Source organism: Macaca fascicularis, chromosome 6 (assembly GCF_037993035.2).
Source record: "Macaca fascicularis isolate 582-1 chromosome 6, T2T-MFA8v1.1".
Lineage (NCBI taxonomy): Eukaryota > Metazoa > Chordata > Mammalia > Primates > Cercopithecidae > Macaca > Macaca fascicularis.
This window is the reverse complement of record NC_088380.1, coordinates 35,179,640-35,200,906: the sequence shown is the minus strand read 5'-3', so window position 1 is coordinate 35,200,906 and position 21,267 is coordinate 35,179,640. Positions and strand designations below refer to the sequence as shown.

Genomic DNA, 21,267 nt, shown 5'->3' with positions numbered 1-21,267 from the left:
TCATAGATTATTAAGGGCTGTCCTTTAGTTCTGTCTTTTGAACTCACAGTTATGTGAGCCAGTGTAACATTTCAAGAGTCTAAAGGCTTAAAGTTTGATGCAGCTACCTGAAATGTTCTTTTATTTATTTACTATTAGAAAAAGCAAAGGCATATGAGCATTGCTTATTAGTTTGAATTCTAGAGACTAGATCATAAAGTGGTGGTTCTCAAAGTGTTGTGCCCACACCAACATCAGAACGGCCTGCAAACTTGTAGCAAACTCTGGGGAGGAGGCCAGCATTCTGTATTTTAACAAGCTTCCCTCAGGAGATTCTGATGCATGCTAAATTTTGGGAACCACTGGTTTAAAGGAAACTTTTTTCTTTAATAGGAAACTTTTTTTCTTTTTTTTTTTTTTTTTTTGAGACGGAGTCTCGCTGTGTCACCCAGGCTGGAGTGCAGTGGCGCGATCTCGGCTCACTGCAAGCTCCGCCTCCCGGGTTTACGCCATTCTCCTGCCTCAGCCTCCTGAGTAGCTGGGACTACAGGCGCCCGCCACCACGCCCGGCTAGTTTTTTGTATTTTTAGTAGAGACGGGGTTTCACCATGTTAGCCAGGATGGTCTCGATCTCCTGACTTCGTGATCCACCCGCCTCGGCCTCCCAAAGTACTGGGATTACAGGCTTGAGCCACCGCGCCCGGCCTGAAACTTTTTTTCTTTAATAGGATTTAATTGTATTGAGATAATTGCTTTTACATGTAATTTCCTTGCAAATGTTCTGAAGTTAAGGCATCACTAAACAAGTCTGAACAATTCTTTATGTGATTTATTTTTAAAGTAGACCTTTTAAAGAGATCTGTGAACGGGATATAAAGCAATTTTCAGTGTTACAGGTTTTCTTCTTGTTCTCAAAACTGTTCACTGTAGTAAGTAACGGCAGTCAGTACTTATTACTTTCCATTTACCTATGAGTTTCTTGACAAATCAAGATGTAGAAAACCAGTTATTAAGTGATTTTGTACTTTCCTGGTAGTTGTCACTAAAATAATTTTTGTGGCATATAAATATATTTAATAAAATACAATACTAAAATTATCTGACTTACTCTCTAGTAGCAAAAATTACATGAGTACAGTGAAGCTTCTGTCTTTGTTACCGTACCAGGTGACAACAGCTCAGTGTCCGTTCGTGGACGGCACTATTGGCCTTTTGAGTGAGATGGTTCTTTAGGATAAAAAACTGTCATCCCATTGCAGGATTCATTTAGCCTTTCTGGGCCTTACCCACTGATGCTAGTCATTGTGACCACCACCTCCCCCAAATAAAAGTGTACCAAAGTATTAATTGTTGAGAACCATTCAGTGATATTCACCAAAATTGGAAGATATATTGGAATGCCCTACCTCAATATAGGTCACATAGTGTTAGAGAAAATTGGTTTGGAGAGTATTACAGCAAAGTGTGCTGCAAGGAGGCCACTGCAGCACAGTGGCAGGCACTGCTTCCCAGGCATATGGACAATTTTGGGAGGTGGCCAGGGTCAGTACCTGATAACTAATAAGTCTCTCAATCTCAGCATGCCTAGTGGCTACAAAAGAAGTTGGAATTTTTTAAAGTGTATGTGTTCAAGAAGGAAAGATATTAATTTACTAAATGTTGTCAGAATATTATTTGTTTAAACACCAAAAACAGAACAAACCTAAAAGATACTTACAGAATATCTAATCAGTCCACATTCTAAAGACTGTTAAATGTGAAATAGCATAGTTATTTTTTTTGTCTTTTGTTACTAGTGTGAACAAAGAACAGTGCCTAATATATAATAGGCATTTAGGAACTTTGTTATATGAAAGAATCTCCAATTTCAGATTTTCTGTTAGCATCTTATTAGTCACTGTTTAATTCTGATGATTTAGCTCTAAATTTATTTTGATCTAAGGTTTTTTATTTTTATTTTTGGAGACAAGATCTTGCTCTGTTGCCCAGGCTGGAGTACAGTTGTAGGATCACAGTTCACTACCTAGGCTCAAGCAATCCTCCCATCTCAGCCTCCCAAATAGTTAGGACTATAGGTGCATGCCACCATGCCCTGCTAATTTTTGTATTTTTGTAGAGACGGGGTTTCACTATGTTGCCTAGGGTAATCTTGAACTCCTGAGCTCAAGCAATCCACCCACCTTGGCCTCCCAAAAGGCTGGGATTGCAGGTGTGAGCCACCACGCCTGGCCTAATGTATTTTTTAAAAGTTGAATCTAAAAAGAATTTGAAACAAATATAAATCAGCTCAGTAAGGATGGATATTTTTGCACATTTAAAACTATTATTTTAGGCCGGGCGTGGTGGCTCACACCTGTAATCCCAGCACTTTGGGAAGCCGTGGCGGGTGGGTCATCTGAGGTCAGGAGCTCGAGATCAGCCTAGCCAACATGGTGAAACCCCCGTCTCTACTAAAAATACAAAAATTAGCCGGGTGTGGTGGTGGGTGTCTGTAATTCCAGCTACTCGAGAGGCTGAGGCAAGAGAATCACTTGAACCTGGGAGGCGGGGGTTGCAGCGAGCCGAGATTGCGCCCTTGCACTCCAGCCTGGGTGACAGAGCAAGACTCCGTCTCAAAAACAATAAAAAATTAAAATAAAAATTATTGTTTTAGCTGCATGTCTTCAGCTATTTAGAATTCAGAGACTAAGAATTGTTTCTAAGTCACCCTAACATCAAGGTACTTATTTTATAAAGAATTTCCTCCTTATGTGTGTTCTATTTGATCCAGGCATTTTTACTTTAATAAAAGTTTAACTTTATTTCCTATGCAAAACCACTAGGGGGAGTGCTCCCTCAGGCAGAGCAGGCGACACTTTGGTGCCACTACAAATTGATGTGTAGCATATAGAAGAACACAGTCTTGTATGTGACTTAGTTCTGTCTTTTTGAAGTTTATCTCTCTTTCTAGTAAAATTGTGCTTACTGTGAATGGATAAGTAATCTTTTTTTTCATTTTTCATTTGTTGATTTCCCATTCAATGATGTAGTGCTTCCACCTAGAATTGGTGAAATGCTTCAAAATAATACAAATAAAAATATTTGTTAAATTTCACTTTTCTAATAAAAATAAGGCTTGTAACACAATCATTTTAACGGGAAGCCACAGGGTTTCTGTGGTATTATCAAAGTCCCAGTAAAAATTAATTAAAATTGTAAAAGGGCAGAATGTGGCACTCTCAACAGTGGGGTAGGGAATCATTCAGAACATAGAGACTTCCTTCTCTCCTTCCCTGTCTTCACACTGCTTGTCCCTTATCCCCACCTGAAATAAAATCTATTGGGTCCTGAGAAATTGGAGTGTGGAGTATTTTTTCTTTTCCCAATTATGTTTGTAATTTGCTTTCATTCTCTCTTTGGAATAGGCAGCGCTGTTTTATACTAGTATCAGGTTACAAGCACCCCAGGAGGAGTCATTATCTCTAACAGGATTTCTCTCTCAGGAGTGGACAGCTAGTATTCTAATCAGAAAGACCAAAGGCAGTGGTTTCACGTGCTTTCTCTATATGTATCTCAGTCACATCCAGAGGTTTTGATAATCAGCAGAGTAAATGTGTGAAGTATAGTTTTGAAATTCATAGCTTGTTGATCATTATAATAGATACTAGTAGTGGCTCTCAGTGGCAAAACTAGAGGTATTCAGGATATGTGAACTTACTAAATTATTTCAGAGTAATCCTCATATTTAAGTGAAAAGGAAGTAACAATCTAGTGAAGCCTATGGCCTTTACCCTTAGGCATGGTGCCTGACACTTGATCCCAAAATGGCTTCCTGCCATTTTGTCCAAGGATTTCTGGTTGCCTTGGCTAACTAGGTTAGGAGAGTACTATTTCTGGAATATTGTCAAGCCTGCCTTAAGTGGACCTTTAATACAGGTTACATAAACTTTTTTCTTTCTTTTTTTTTTTTTTTGAGATGAAGTCCCACTCTGTTGCCAGGCTGGAGTGCAGTGGTGCGATCTCAGCTCACTGCAACCTCCGCCTCCCAAATTCAAGCAATTCTCCTGCCTCAGCCTCCCGAGTAGCTGGGACTACAGGTGCCTGCCACCATATCCAGCTAATTTTTGTATTTTTAGTAGTGTCGGGGTTTCACCATGTTGGCCAGGATTCTCTTGATCTTTTGACTTCGTGATCCTCCCACTGCAGCCTCCCAAAGTGCCTGGGATTACAGGTGTGAGCCGCCACGCCTAGCCGGTTACATAAACTTTTTTGTTTGCTTGCTAAAAAATGGTCATTGAGCTAGGTGTGGTGGCTTTCACCTGTAGTCCCAGCACATTGGGTTTTAGCCCAGGAGTTTTGAGACCAGTCTGGCCAACATAGCAAGACCTCATCTCTAAATTTTTTTTTTTTTTTTTTTTTTTTTTTTTTTTTTTTAGCCAGGTTTGGAGTATGCATGTAGTCCCAGCTACTCCAGAAGCTAAAGCGGGAGGATTGCTTGAGCCCAGGAGTTCAAGGCTGCAGTGAGCTATGATCATGCCACTACACTATAGCCTGGCAGGAGAGTGGGACCATGTCTCAACAAAAAATAAAATAAAAATATTTATTGAAATCTGTATGTGAGACAGCTTGATCTGGGCTTGAATTATTTTTTTCTAACTTGGTACAGAGATTGTTGGAAAATAATCCTCATCCACCTAAAAAATGTCAGTGCTTGTTAGCTAATTCAGAAGAATTGTAAGAGCTCTGTATGTTAGCTCAGATCTGTTAGAAATGTCAGGTGTTTGATTGGATTGGGTTATCCAGATTGGTTGAATTTAGAAAGTAGCTTCTGTGGTTTTGCAGTGAAAATGCAACTTTATATTTCTAATGTGGCTTGTTAAGACTTCGGGATTTCACCAAAATAGTAAAATTTTAAAACTTTTGGGCAGGGCACAGAGGATTTTTACGGCAGTGAAACTAATATGTATGATACTATAATGGTGGATACATGTCATTATAATTTTTCCAAACCCACAGAATGTATACCATCAAGAGTGAACCCTCATGTAAACTGTGGACTTGGGTAATAATGGTGTGTCAGTGTGGGTTCATCAGCTGTCACAAATGTACCACTCCGGTGGGAGATGTTGATAAGGGAGAAGCCAGGTATGTGTGGGGGTAGGGGGTAAATGGGAAATCTCTGTAGCTTTCCCTTAATTTTGTATGAACCTAAAACAGCTTTAAAAATGCCTTTGGGAAAAACTTTGGGGACCAACATAGGTGCCAACTTATTTTACCAGGTATAAGGATAAAATTATACCATTCAGTATCACCACCATTTTATAAAACATTTTAACATCAAAACCCCAGACAATAGCAACTTTACAGTGACAATAAACTTTAAACATTAAAAACAACTTTCAAATGCAGGAACAGGTACACCATAAAATTTTATTTCACAGTGTTACACTTATGCTACTGTTTAGTGATACAGGTTTGTCAGTTTGGACATCTTAGGATTGCAAAATAGTAACATTTTATAAATTTTGGTGCCACCCAAAATGGAGTCTAAATGGCCATTTCTTTCGGGTATTTTTTTTTTTTTAAATGTCAGTCATTGTTGAAAAGCCATTTTCAACTACGTATGTGAAAATGGAAGCGACTCTTCTGAAGCTACTGTAATCAATTCAGAATATTCTGGGGAGGAACAGCAGCCTCATCTCCAGACAGGGCTAAAATGAACAATGACAGGCCAAGTGACCAGTTAATAAGCACCACAGAGAAGGGCAATGGAACATATAGCTGCTTTCCGCCAGGGCTGCAATGTGGGACCTTGATCCTGAGTGCCAATCCTAAAGCATCCTGGGAGTTAGTCGGCAACTGCCAGGAGAAGGCCTACCAGTCAGTGGACAAGCCTTTGGCTTAGTTGGTATATGTGTGCTTCTGCAACAGCAGAACACAACTCACTATACCTTAGGTACTGGTTGATTCTTAAATTTTACAGGCTGAACAAATGACTGAAATAATTTCCTGAATGAAGACCCAAAATGTGGTTCTATAAGCACTGAGTGCATTGATATAGATATTGATAGTGATACACTTGGATCCCCAAAGACACAGGGTCTTTGAGCTGTATTATTATTATTATTAATTTATTTTTTAGACGGAGTTTTGCTCTTGTTGCCCAGTCTGGAGTGCAATGGCACGATCCTGGCTCACTGCAACTTCCACCTCCCGGGTTCAAGTGATTCTCCTGCCTCAGCCTCCCAAGTAGCTGGGATTACAGACACCCACGATCACACCCAGCTAATTTTTGTATTTTTAGCAGAGACGAGGTTTCGCCATGTTGGTCAGGCTGGTCTCGAACTCCTGACCTCAGATGATCCGCCCGCCTCAGCCTCCCAAAGTGCTGGGATTACAGGCTTGAGCCACCATGCCCCGCCATCCCTAGTTTCTTTATAAAGTAAATAGGTCCTTTCTAACTTTTAACATGTTATGATGAGTTCAGTAAATCAGATCAGGGCAAGTGTTTCAGAAGGATCAAACTATTCCTTCCAAGGCAATTTTGGTGACCTCAAACAGGCTGAGACTAAAGACACTTCCAAATACAGTTGACCCTTGAACAACATAGGTTTTAACTGTATAAATCCACTTAATACACAGAGTTTTTTCAATAAATACATTGGAAGTTTTTTTTTTTTTTTTGAGATTTTTGACAATCTAAAAAAAACAAGCTATTGCCTAGAAATATTTTTTAAAAATTTAAAAGGTATGTCATGAATGCATAAAATATATGTATGTACTAGTCTTTTATCATGTGCTACTACAAAATATGCACAAACCTATTATAAAATGCTAAATTTTCTCAAAATTTACACACATATACAGTACATGGTGCATTCACAGTCCAGAGAAATGTAAACAAATGTAAAGATGCAAGGTTAAATCACAGCCACATAAAACCAACGGGAGTACACACTGTACTGCAGTCATTTTGTAGCTGCCTCCTACTGCTGCTGCCGTGCGCTCAGGTGTTGTGAATATCCGCTCAAAACGCTGTTTGATGCTCATCATCTCTGTATGAGCAGTTCGACTCTCCAGTAAATTTTATGTGGCTGAAAAAAGTACTCTCTTGAGATTCTTAAGTATTTTTCATCATGTTTAGTGCACCATAAACCTCAAATAATACCATGGGACCCATACGAAGTGCCACTAGTGATGCTGGAAGTGTTCCCAAGAAGTAAAAGTCATGACACTACAAGAAAAAGCAGAATTTATTGATATGTATCAAAGATTGAGGTCTGTGGCTGTGGATGCCCTTCATTTCAGTCCAAGGATTCTTTTTGTAAACAGACAATGTAAATTTATGGAATCAATAAATACAGTACAGTAATGTAAATGTATTTCCTTATTTTCTTTCTTTTTTCTTTTTTTGAACAGGGTCTCACTTTGTCATCCAGGCTGGAGTGCAGTGGCATGATCTCAGCTTACTGCAACCTCAACCTCATGGGCTCAAGCAATCTGCCTTCCTCTGCCTCCCAAAGTGCTAGGATTAGAGGCAATGAGCCACCATAGTTGGCCCCTTATCATTTTCTTAATAACCTTTGCTTTTCTCTAGTTTACTTCATTGTAAGAATATATTATATAATATACATATAACATACAAAGTATGCATTAGTCGACTGTTTATCTTATCAGTAAGGCTCCCAGTTAACACTAGGTTATTAGCAGTTAAGGTTTGGGGGAATCCAAAATTATACAAAGATTTTTGACTGCACGGGGCATTGGCAGCCCTAACCCCTGCATTGTTAAGTGGTCAACTGTAGTATATGAAAGTGTTCACCAATAAATTACTTAGGTATTGCAGAATTTTTTAAAAAATCAGAACTGAAAGGAATAAAGTTAGAGTTAGAAAAAGGGAAATGAAAGGTAATGGAGTCCCAGTGACACAAGAAACTATAACTTAAAGCATGTGTCTAAAAGATTTCTTTCCCCCAAGTCATAGATCAGGATCCTAGTTGTTTTGTGTTTTTTTTGAGATGGAGTCTCTCTCTATTGCCAGGCTGGAGTGCAGTGGTGCGATCCCAGCTCACTGCAATCTCCAACTCCCCGGTTCAAGTGATTCCCCTTCTCAGCCTCCCGAGTAGCTAGGTTTACAGGCACGTGCTAACAAGCCTAGGTAATTTTTTTTTGTATTTTTCGTAGGGATGGGGTTTCACCATGTTGGCCAGGATGGTCTCGATCTTCTGACCTCGTGATCCGCCCGCCTTGGCCTCCCAAAGTGCTGGGATTACAGGCGTGAGCCACTGTGCCTGGCCAGGATCCTAGTTTCTAATGGCTCTTGGGTATTTCACCTGGAATGCTGCTGCTAAGTGGACCTCTTTTCCCAGAGTCCTTAATAAAAAATCGTTCTGTTTTAGATCTGCCAATGCTATCAATGTTGAGAAACATTTTGTGGTCGAGAATTTTTATCATCAACAAGGTTGTCTTTATTGTTGGCTGTTGTGTATAAAGGTTTTCAATTTGGTAACAGAAGACCTAGAGGAAAGGAGAAAATCATATGAGCGTTTTTCTTGGTTCTTGCCTTCTAACTGGCAACTGCCTCCCCCAGCAGCACGTCTCATTACCTTACCTCAGCTAAAGGCTGAACTTAGCCTGAGGCAACTGTGTCACCATTTTCCACCACATGACTATACTCTCCAAATGCTGTCTCTTCTAATAGGCATCTAAAATCTGAAGAGAGTCTCGAGTTTTCTTCCTAAAGAGCAGGGAGCTCTCGGCAAACCAAGGATAGTTGAGCTACCTGGATTGTTTAAATCCCAGGTGGAAAACTTATCTAATTTAGGGCCTTTTATATAGTTCATGATTTTCAAGTGGTTTCTTCTCACGAACACAGAGACTTAGAGCCCGAGGCCTGTGAAAGATCTCTGTTGTTTGTTTCTAGCCGTTGAGATGTATGTCCTCTGATTTCTCATTACTGAAGGAGCTGAGCAGGACACTGATGTATTATGATCCAAAAGACAGCTCCAGAAACACAGTTACTATTAAGTGTTCTTTAGTCACCTCCTATTTCTACCTCAAGCCTGAAAAAAGTGTGGTTTTCATAGCCCCCTTTTTTTTTTTTACCTGAAAAGAATATTTGTTCTGTAGTATATGAGATACAAAATTTATGAACTTGGGGTTTTTATGCAAGTCGTACTAAAGACTGGTTCATTCTCTATTACTGGACTGTATAAAATATAGAAAGCGATCTGGCACTTTAACTTCCTTTGCAGTAAACCAGGAGATAATGAGATTCCAAACTAGCTGAAGAAATAGGCACAGATTAAGTCAGTTGCCCAGGGGTCTCATAAATTCAGAGGTGGGCAATAACTGTGAGAGGGCTGCATCTCTGCTAGGGATAGTAAGTGGGACTTGGCCTCGGGCCTACTTCTCTCACACCACAAGGTGGCAGGATTCCCCTTGCCTGAAACCTGAAAGGATAACTGATTTCCATAGTGTATATATTATCTTTGAGTTTAGATGACTGTCAGACTGCTTGTCTATGATACTATCTGTGTTTCCAGAACCTGATAAATCTATATCTTTTTCGAGATGTTAACCAGAAAAATGTTTTCCACATAAGCTTGGTAGTAGCTTTTCAAAATATTCAGCCCCTAACTCCATTTGCTTCATGCAACAATGGTGTCAGTAGAAGGGAATAAAGACAAAGACCAGCTTTCAGTAAAAATAAAAATAGCTGTTACTTAATACATGATTGTTATGGGGCCAGGCACTCTGCTAAGCACTTCACATATAATGCATTATCTCATTTATTCTCACAGCAACACTGAGATAGGTACTATACTTCATCCCCATTTTATAGGATTATCCATAGCTAGAAAGTGGTAGTCCTGGGTTTTGAACTCAGGCTTGCCTGTCTCCAGAACTACAGCTCTTAACCACCATGACTCAAAAAGATTAATTCATAGGGATGCACTGAAGTCGTATTTCTGTGATCAGATTAAATAGCTGATGAGATAGTCATAGTTCATAAAGACTTTATATCCTAAAATGGGGCCAAAATTCCTTACCAAACTGCAAAAGTATTCATGTATACCCTCAGGGCGAGCATGCACTACACCCTTTGCTTTCAACAAAACCAAATCTTAGTTTCTCTACTTCGATTCTAAAGACAGTGCAAGGTTTTATTTGCCAAAATTTAAATCACTGATCATTTCAAAAAGACTTCAGGTATGTAAAATACAATGTTTTCTGAAAAACTGATTTGCAGCCAGGTGTGGTGTGCTCACGCCTGTAATCCCAGCACTTTGAGAGGCTGAGCCGAGAGGATCGCTTGAGCCTAGGAATTTGAGGCTAGCCTCAGCAACATAGTGAGACCTCGTCTCTACAAATTGAAAATATAAAAATAAAAATTTTAAAAACCTGGTTTGTTCCCAACATGCCAATAGGGAAGGTTATATATATATATATATAATTTTTTTAAATTTTTAAAATTTTTTCTTAGGATACAGAGTCTTGCTCTATCACCCAGGCTGGAGAGCAGCAGCATGATCTTGGCTCACTGCAACCTCTGCCTCCCAGGTTCAAGCGATTCTCCTGCCTCAGCCTCGTGAGTAACTGGGACTACAGGCGCATGCTGCCACGCCTGGCTAATTGGGGGTTTCACTGTGTTTCCCAGGCTGGTCTTGAACTCCTGAGCTCAGTCATTCCACCTGCCTCAGCCTCCGAAAGTGCTAGGATTACAGGCATGAGCTACAGAACCCAGCCAAAGGTTTTGTATATTAAAAGTCCTGAGAAGCCCTTCAGAAAAGTAACCTGTGTCACTTTGTTTAAACCTGGTTTTTTTTTCCTTAATTGATTTTTGTCTTTCTGCCACAGAGCCTTTCTCCCTCCCGCAGAGAACTGATGCACATCCCTTGGAATCAGCATTTCTTGCAGCCCCCTTCAGGACATGCTGCCCTGTACAACAGCTGTAAACTACTTACCATTCCTCCATACCCTGCCCTCTGTCATGCTTCTGTGCCTTTGTATGTAGAGTTCCTTCTTCCAGGAATGGCTTCTGTTCTCCATCTGGATGAACTGCTACTTCTCCTTTAAGAAATGGCTCAAATGTCACCCTCTCTATGAAGTCTTTTCCGATTCTCATAGATTGTCTCTCTTTTCATTGCACTGAGAATGCTATTCCAGAACTTAAACTTCATGTTTTCATTATTTCTTCATGTTTTCTCTTACACTAGAATGTTGTCCCCTTAAGATTAATGACCATGTTTTATTTATCTTTATTACCACCTGCAGCTCTAACTGCACCTGGCACTTAGTAGGTGCTCAACAAATGTTTGTTAAAGGAATGAATGCAGATGAAGAAATTGAGACTCAATGTTTAAGTGACTTAAGGTCTCATGGTTTTTGGGATTCACACACGAGGTGCCTTGACTCAGAGTACAGTGCTCTTTTCTCTATATCTGAACAGCAAATATGTGGTAGAAGTCCGCTATTCCCCCACCCATAGCCCAAGGTGGAAGACACTAATAAATCAAGCTCCACCAAACCCAGCCTTTTGCTCTGGAACCTGAAGCATCACTCCAGGAAGCCATTAACAGAATGGGCCCATGAGATGAAATGTATTTGCTCTGCCTGCCCTATTCCATGCTGTCCCCACCTGTCAGACCATTTCTGTGGGCATGGCAGAGTACCTGGAGACTGCAGAGCTCCCCACTGCTCTGCTAAAGACAAGGTACACTGAGCTGGCTCACTGTGGCTTAGCAGCCCTTGTTCCCCATGAAAGAGACCCTCAAGCAGCGAACTAAAGGCTTCTGAGTTTTCACTTCTCTACCTGCCCCAGTGCCTCCAGCTAGTACCAGAATCCTGATTTGGAAAAGCTGCTGCCCCTCGTTTGGCTGCCTGGCTCTGCTGGAGCAGATTGTGCTCCTCACTCAGTCATACCAAGGTTTGGCCAGATATTTTCTCCTTAATTTTGTAGATGGAGTGTTGGAATGTTTACTAATAAATAATAGGAAAAGAAGATGAATGCAGCAGCCTGGAAACAACCCAGCTTATGGAACATACATTTCATCACTAAGGTCTTGCCTAAGACTGGGTCTGGCTGATACAAAATGTACTGAAGCATATGACCTCCTTTCTTTTTCCTTGTTCACTTCTCTCTGGAGACAATCAACTCCCAAATCCCCATTTCCACCCTATTTCCCTTCTCTAGCCCCTCAGCCCAGAAGAGGCTGTTCCATTTTGTTCACAAGACCAAGAGGACTGTATGTCACTAATAGGTTAATAGGCATTGAGGCACCTTCCTTTGCTCCCCTCTTATGAGAAGAAAAGGATGGTTCTCCCTGCTCCTTCTGTTGGCTTCTACAGCTTTATACCCATGGAAAGGTATATCAAAATAACTTTTCAGTATGCAGCTGTTTCGGAGACATCTAACAGAGAGAAAGGTAAAGTTGGTAACTTCATGCTTTCATACATCCAGTAAGTTTGATGACTAGGTAGAGTTGTTAAAATAGCTGATATTTATTGAGCACTTACTGTATACCAGATACTGTGCTAAGTGCTTTATGTGAATGATCTCATTTACTCTTTATTATGTTTCCACATTATAGATACTATTCTAATCCTCATTAGAGAAAAGTGAGGTTTAAGATACCTTACCTAATGGTACATAGTAGTAGAGCCTGGATTCAAGCACAGATATGTCTAACTTTAAATGTAGTCTATGACCTTAACTACTACATTCTTCTAACAATCAGAACTGTCCAATAATGGAAGGAAGGGGCCATCTTGAGAGATAATGAGTAAATTCCTGATTATAGGAGGTATTTAATCAGGTACTGGACAAACAGTAATCTCAAAGGTCTTCTCTACCAATACAGCTCATGCTAATATCAGCAATGTCAGTGATGATATTCTGTTTGCCAATATAATGCTTCTTATTAGTCATCCTCTTTCCATCTGCAATCATCATCATTAACACGCTCATCATCTATAATTAGCACATACTATGTGCCAGGCATCTTTCTTTGCAGTTTTACTTATTTATTAACTTATTTACTTATTTATTAATAACAACCCTATGAAGTAGATATTATATTATCATCCCCATTTTATGGATGAGGAAACTGAGAAGAAAACTGAGCGATTTGTCCAAGATCTCACAGCTAAAGACAGAGCTGGGGCCAGGTGCGGTGGCTCATGCCTGTAATCCCAGCACTTTGGGAGGCAGAGGCAGGCAGATCATGAGGTCAGGAGATCGAGACCATCCTGGCTAACACAGTGAAACCCCGTCTCTACTAAAAATACAGAAAAATTAGCCGGGTGTGGTGGTGGGCACCTATAGTCCTAGCTACCTGGGAGACTGAGGCAGGAGAATGGCGTGAACCCGGGAGGTGGAGCTTGCAGTGAGCCAAGATTGTGCCACTGCACTCCAGCCTGGGCGACAGAGCAAGACTCTGTCTCAAAAAAAAAAAAAAAAAAAAAAAAGACAGAGCTGGGCTTATAACCCAGGCCATCTGGCACTAGTCCGTTCCTTACCACTACATGGCACTCTCTTAATATTTGACACATATACCATACTCTTAAAATATATCTTTTTTATCGTCACAAATAACATTTATTGTAAAAATAAAAGTAAAATGACACAGAAATACATAACATAGAATTTGAAAGTCCTCCATAATCCTGTGTCCTAGAGATAAGTACTATTCTTTTCACTAACTACATATTTACATATACTTATGAGTTATGCTACATATATTGCTCACTAATGTGTACTTTTCATGTTTTTAGCCCTAACAATATATATGGGAATATTCTTCCATGACACTTAAAGCTCTACATCATGCCTTTGAATGACCATATTGTACAGCAATAAACGTGCTAGTATTTCTACTGGTAGACATTTGAATTTTTCCCACAAATCTAAAAGAAAGACATATTTATGTATGTATATGTGTATATTTATATACACATATTTATAAATACATATTTTGTGCAAGGATTTCAAAAGACAGATCTTAGAAGTGGTCTTTCAGAGTCAAAAGTTCCATGCATCTAAACATTCTATTAACTTTTCCCAACATATCCACCAAAAAGGTGCAATCAACATACAGTCTCATATAAATAGAGTATTGAGAGGGCTGAGCTCCCCATACCTTTTACATAGCTAGGTTTTACTACCTGTATTTGTCATTACCACTAAAACAATAGGGTAAAAATGGTATTTTGTTTTGAATCCTGCCTGAGATTGGAAATCTTTGTGTGTGTGTGTGTGTATTGGTCATACGCATTTCTTCCTCTTCGAAGTGTCTCCTCATGTCTTTCGTAACAATAACACTGGCCTCTCTTTCATTAAAACTTTGTCCTTTATTTTTTTCTGACTCTCTTAATTCTTAAGGACTTTTTTAGAGACTCCTTTTCAGTTCCTCTTTCTGCATGACCCCTAAATAATACAATAATGATAATTACAATAATTAACATTTCACAGAAGCTTACTATGTGCCATACAGTAAGTAAAGCACTTAAAATGAAGTGCTGTATTTATGTGCATTTTCACAGATGAAGAAAGTAAGCCTTAGGAAGTCCCACTATAAGTGGGAAAGCTCAAATTTGAGCCCCAGCTGTTCTGCTACCAAACCACCATATTCTCTCTGAAATAAGTGGAAGCATTCTCCAAAGTTCTTTCCTAAGCCTTCTTGTTTCACATGTATGTATTCCGTGGGTTATCTTACCCATTCCATTAGCTTCAGAATCATTTCTTTGAGCTCTTGGCCCATACAGCCAACAACTTAACAGCTGTTGCCAAGTGGATGTATTGTGGGTACTGCAAACATATCCAAAGTGGAAACCATCTTCCCTCAGGCACCCTAGACATCCTCCAAGATTATTCCTCTTGCCAATACTATTTAATAACATTGCCATTCACCCAGTTGCCCAAGCTAGAAACTTCAACACTACCTTTGATTCCTGCCTCTATTAAACCTCACATCTGACTGGTCCTATGGTCTCTCAATACAGACTCCATATAGCTTCTCAATCTATCCTCTACACATTCTTCCTACTACGGCTTTAGATAATTAAGGGTCTAAACATCTCTCCCTTGGACTATCAGATCTACCTCCTAACTGCTCTCCCCACTTCTCCCTAGGTACCATCTATCCTCCTCATTGCTGCCAGAGGTAATGTTTTAAAGCCAATAATTGGTCATGTCATATCCTGCCCAAAACTCTTTGATGGTTGCTTTCTGTCTACTAAATAAATCCTAAAGGCCTTAGCACAGCACATAAAAATTCCATAATCTTGCCCCAGTCTGTCTTTCCAAACTCATGTCCAGCACGTCCCTCCTCAAGTACCTTAAACTACAACCACTCAAGGTCACTTGCTTTTCCTCCGTGATATCGGGTATCTACGCCACTATGCTTCTGTTCATGCAACTTGGAATACTCTCCTCTGGCTTCTTGTCTACCTGCTTATGTCTACTTTTCTTCGAAGACCCTGCAACCCAGCCCCCAACCTATGCAGAGTTTCCACTCACATTTCTAGCCTCATGATGTATTACTTGCCCTTTTCCTTTACATTTCTATTAAAGACTTAATACAGACTAACTTTCATATAAGGGACTCTATCTTAAACATATTAGTATTTCTAGTGCTTAAATGAGCTAGATATGTACATGATTACAATTGAAGTACATTTGTGATTTAGGTAAAAGTTAGACTAAACAACCAGAAAGTTTATTTCCAAATCCAATATTTTCTATGCCCTTTCTGTACACCAAAATTTTATTTGAGACCCTTGCAACTATCATTTAACCTTGAAATTAACTCTGATTTCAAGGGGCCATTTCTACTTTAGCTTTTTTGCACAGGCTTCAGAAGCCAAGAATTCGGGCTCCTAGCAATGAAAGTCCAGTGAGTGTAGTCAACGAGTTTCCGGAAGAGGTGAGGTAAGAAGCAGGAGAGTATATCGGAAAACTAGCAGAGTTCCAGGACATCTGGGATTGATTACTCCAGTGAGATGCTGAAGTCTGCAAAGAGAGCAATCCTTGTACTGGGTTTTGACATCTGGCTTTGGCAGTTTCCCCCATGGCTTTGCTCAGCAGTTCTTGAGGAATGAGATATGGGCTTGTTTTAGGGAAAGAAAAACCTTCTGCTACAGCAAAGTCCTTCAAAAGACTCTTCTTTTCCCCTTATATGGACTTTCTTGGTAGGTTTGGTTTCATTGTAATTTACAGAAAGAAAAATTAACTTCCAAGTACCTAAAGAAACTCATACCACCTAGGGTCTGAATTAGATCTCCTAATTTTTCCTCCTTCTATGAATCATTTCAGATCACCTAAAAGACACAGTAAATACTGGAAGGCAAAGCAATCTCAGGCTACCAAAGAATGAGATTCCAGATATTCTGAAGTGTCTCTTTTTAAATACAAGCTGAGTAGAACTTCTGTTCAGTTTTGGGGAAACATCATGCATTTTTTCTCTGAAATTATACATTTTGTTCTTTTAGTTTCATTATTATTACCTTCAAAGCACAAAATCTACTTTAGATATATTCAAAGATTCAAAATCTCAAAACTAACCTATGGTATTAGTGGCTAACAATTATCCCTGATTTCAAATATTCTGAACTGTTGCCCTGAAAGCAAAAGGCAGTCTTCTGTGAAGAAGGGGAAGGAAGGGTGTTTTACGAACATTTATTGAGTGCATGCTCTGCCAGGCACTGTACTATGCATGTTATAGACATGATTTTATTTAAAACACCAACAGGCAGGGAGCAAAGTTTTCCATTTTTCCCTGTGGCTGATCCTCTATATCCTCCTAACAGGAATTATTGACAGAGGCTGGAGAACGTCCTCCTCTGGGTAATGATAAAACAGGAGATAGCCTCCTGTGGGGCCCACCTCAGGTGTGGCTCTGAGTGAAGTGGGTGTGGAGAGGAGGGCTCAATGTATTCTCCATGGCATGACCTTCCCCACCTGTCTAGCCTGGTGAACCTGGTGAGAAGGGGACCGATTATCAGCCACCACTGGTGAACACATTCGGGGTCCTAACTCTCAGCAGCAATGCAGCGCTGTTAGAGGGCTCTCAGGGAAAAGCACATGGCCTTAGAGTCACACTTATTTGAGTCCAAATCTCCAAGACTGAGTGAATTTAGGCAAATTCCATTATAAAACATCAAGCTCCCTTCTGTTAAATGAGAGCTATCATACTGGGTATTTGTGAGGATTAAATTAAATACTTTATAAATAGGACCTAGCTCAGTTTTATGAATTTGGTATAAACTCAACAAGTTTTTGTTCTCTTCCCTCTTAGAACAGTTCAAGGTCAGTACTATTCTGAGATGAACAAATGTCAATGATATGTGTCATTGATAACGTCAAGGTTAAAGACTGAGGCAAGTCTATACAAAACTCTCTTTGACTTAAATTCTAAACATCTATAAAAAGAATCTGAAGAGGCTCTGTCATTATTAACTTTGGAGACTGTATCCTAAAAACTTGCCTTATGTTTAGGGACCTAGACTTTGTATGTTCAGCAAGAAAAATTATTTTAAGGTACTCATTTACTTTCTCTGAATCCATATGATACCTATCATACTGTGATCAGCTACAACCTTGTCTTGCAGGGCTTTTCTATAATGCTCAGCATTGAAAGGGGTATTATAAATACTAAATATTATTGCAGCAGACCCTAAAACACTGGGTTCTATGAGACTGTAAGAAATCAACTAATTTTCCCAAGTATAGGATTTGGCCACATTCATACACAGGTAGGATTTTGCCTTACTAGCAAGAATGAAAGAGGTGAATCACCCCTACCTGGTTGAATTGGGAGAGGCCATGCCATGCATATATATACATTGATGACATGGCTGATGGCCAGGGCCAGAACTCACCTCCGCAACAGAGTAAGGAGGCTCTTTGTCTCCCTGCTTTTACTGTGTTCACCTCTATATACAAGGATTTGAATCATCAGACACTAGGTGAGGTGAGAAATAACAGGTTAAAGAGAATCAGATAGCGAGCACCTTAACTGCAAACCAAACTCAGGAAAGGACCAGCGGAACTGAGATCTTGTCACAAGTTTACATTTCAAATACCTGCACTACATTTCATTTGTTTCCTAAGCTGATAACAAAGATGTAGCCTCTACCTAGGCTTATGGCATCCTAAATTTCCAAGTTAAATCCCTATTACAAATGGAGGATGTAGTCATGCTGTCTTAGTCCATTTCGTGTCTGGTGAGGGCCCACTTCCTGATTCACTGACAGCCATCTTTGCTGTAAACTCACATGGTGGAAAGGGGCAAGGAAGCTCTTTGAGGTCTCTTTTCAAAGGGCACTAATCCCATTCATGAAGACTCCACTCCTGAGTCCTAGTCCCCTTCTAAAGGTCCTATCTCCAGATAAAACCGCAGCGAATATTAGGTTTCAACGTATGAATTTTGAAGGGACACAAGCATTCCATCTATTGCATATGCCATCAAAAATTCATTACCAGGTAAAAATCTATGTGAGGCTCTCCTTACACTGATTTTGTGTGGAACATGGTAAATCCTTACAATGTATATGCTATGGTCTTTTTTTATTTCAGAACATTTGTCTTCAATGATATCTCTGATTACTGCTTCTATTCCAATCATAATTTCTTCAGAAATACATACAATTCTTTGGCTGAATCTCTACTTTGTCCTGCATACCAATTACTTTCTCATGAGATCCCTCTCTTCTTTCACTCTGCATTCTAAGAGAGCTTTTCAAGTTTGTTATATCAATCTTGATTCTTAAAATTGGCAGGATATTAAAACTGCCTCTAGAACTATTAAAAAAAAAAGATTCTGTACACTACTCGTAAAACTTCTAATTCAGATGGTCTGGGGTGAGACTCAGGAATTTGTTTTTGCTTGTTTTGTTTTGTTTCTTACTGACTGTGCTGCAATTCTAGATTTGAGAAACAATACTCCAGTATCACTCCATGTTAAGCGTCTTCGTTATTTTCAATGTGGATCTGAATTTTATTAGACTTGTTTCCCTGGAACCCCTTCTCATTTCACTCATCATTTTTCATTTCATCTCATTTCTTATCCTCAGATTGTCATCCTTTCATTTCAAAGTTTTCTCTCCTTTCAGGCTTCTACCCCTATTACCCAGATGCCACCATGTGTTCATGCTTCCCTGGAAAAGCTATTCTGGCTCCTATAACTTACTTTCAGGAGGCTTTCTTTTCCCTGAATCTTCAAAATGAGTTCCCCTTTCTTCTGTTATTTACTGTTTTCTGATCACATTAGGTTACCCTGAAATGAGATGAAAATCCCGGCAAACCTGATGTAGACTGCTTCTGACTCCACCCTCTGCTCACTTGAGTGTTCCTTGATCTTTACCAACTTTTCCTCTGACTTTGAAAAAACTTAGGTTTTATTTAGAGACATTGCCACCTATTTTACTAAGCCTTCAGATTCATTCTGTCAGTATACTGACTGGTTGAACACCTTTTGCCACACCCCACTGCAAGGGAATGAGCTCTCTGGAAGGGGAAAGAGTACTTGGGTACGGATGGTTAAACAAGGTATTACTAATTCCACCCAACCTTGAAGTGCTTTCCAGAGATTCTGCCACTATCATACTTGGATTCCAAGATTAGGGTGTTACTCTTTTAAGACTCTTGTCCAGACACGGACTCAACAAAAGTTTCTGTGTCATATTCTCCCTCAGCACATCTAAGAAAGCAGACAATTTTCAAAAGATAACACATCACTTAAAAAAAGAAAAGGAGAGCAGGAATAAAATGGAAGAGAAGAGAAAATACATATATACATGCATGCATATGTACATACATCCCTCCTCACATCCTGCTTACAAGCCTGGGGGAAAATGTAACAAAACCAGTCAATAGTCACCTTTGTCAGGAGCTGAATTGCCTTTCTGGGCTCTCCGTTGGCAAAGCAGATCCTGCCCATGCTATACAAAGTTTCAGCCACATTTTTGCTATAGTCACTGTAGCTGAATACCTGGGAGTTTAACGAAGCCTTTAGCAGTCTGTAAGCCTCCTGAGGGATAAAACGTTCTAAAAAAAAAAAAAAATCAGCCTGGCAATTCCGAAGGAGCATGCTGGTTCTGTTCCCTGAGCTCTATGGAGAAGGCATTGTACCCAATGATGACATAACCCAGCAGGATCAGTCCGCTGTGATGTGCCACCTAAGTACTTTGTATTAAGAATTAAAGTTCCAAGCTTGTAATTAATAATAGTTAATTCATATGATACTATTTAATCTTCATGGCTGCCCTACAAGAGAGGAACTATTATACTCATTTTACAGATGAAGGAATGGAAACTAATAACAGCTAAGGATCTTGCCCCAGATCACACAGCCTATGATTGGCAGTGGCAGAATTCCAACACCAGGCAGTCTGAATTCCACAGCCCTCACTCTTTTTTTGTTCACCTATTTTTTATATCAAATTTTTCAAACCTTCAGAAAAGCTAACAGAATAGTAAAATATCCATACAATTTTCACCTAGATTCACACAGTTTTGCCACATTTGCCTTATTGTTTTCTCTTCTTAAAAAATACTGTCTCTATCTATATATACATGCATATACACATATATTTTTGTTGAAAATAGGTTGTCGTAATCAAGATAATTTACCCCTAAATGCTTTTTGTTTTGGTTTGGTTTTGGTTTTTTTTTTTTTTTTTTTTTTTTTTTTTTTAAAGAGACAGAGCCTCACTCTGTTGCTCAGGCTGGAGTGCAGGGGTGTGATCACGGCTCATGCAGCCTCAACCTCCCAAGCTCAAACGATCCTCCACCTCAGCCTCTCAAGTAGCTGGGACTATAGTTCCACACCACTCTGCTCAGCTTATTTATTTACTTATTTATTGTAGAGATAGGGTGCCATTATGTTTCCCAGGTTGGTCATGAACTCTTGGGCTCAAGTGATCCTCCAACCCTGGCCTCACAAATTACTGGAATTACAGACAGGCATGAGCCATCACATGTGGCTCTAAATACTTAAGCGTGTGTCTTCTTAGAACAAAAACACTTTCCTACATATCTACAATAATATTATCATTCAATAAATCTTACATCAGTACAACAGCGTTTCCTGATATATGCTCCATGTTCAAATTTCCCAATTTTTCCAATAATGTTCTTTACACTTCCTTAAAATCTAGCATTTAATCATCATGTATTGCATTGAGTTCTCATGATTCTTTAATCTGTTACAGTTCTCCTGCCCTTTTGGTCTTTCATAACATTGACATTTTTGAAATGTCTAGGCCAGTTGTCTTTCAGCAAAGCTCTCACTGTTAACTACTTACTAT

The 21,267-nt window shown here is 39.5% G+C and overlaps 1 protein-coding gene across 5 annotated transcripts in view; it reads right to left on the bottom strand.

Annotated features, from left to right (window-relative positions):
* Positions 1 to 8,120: 8,120 nt before the first annotated feature.
* TTC23L (tetratricopeptide repeat domain 23 like) overlaps positions 8,121 to 21,267 on the bottom strand; it is a 59,363-nt gene continuing 46,216 nt past the window's right edge. For 4 of the 5 annotated variants that reach the window (XR_001491284.4, XR_012413610.1, XR_010587337.2 and 1 more), the window contains 2 exons: positions 10,926 to 11,031; positions 8,121 to 8,475 (listed from right to left, as the gene is read on the bottom strand). Coding sequence is in view for 1 of the 5 variants with exons in the window: in XM_045393597.3 (XP_045249532.2) it covers positions 17,835 to 17,921 (87 nt within the window). In the remaining 4 variants the exon portion in view is untranslated. Of the gene's footprint in view, positions 8,476 to 10,925; positions 11,032 to 17,716; positions 17,922 to 21,267 lie in introns of those variants that run through there. The other variant, XM_045393597.3, reaches the window with a different exon arrangement.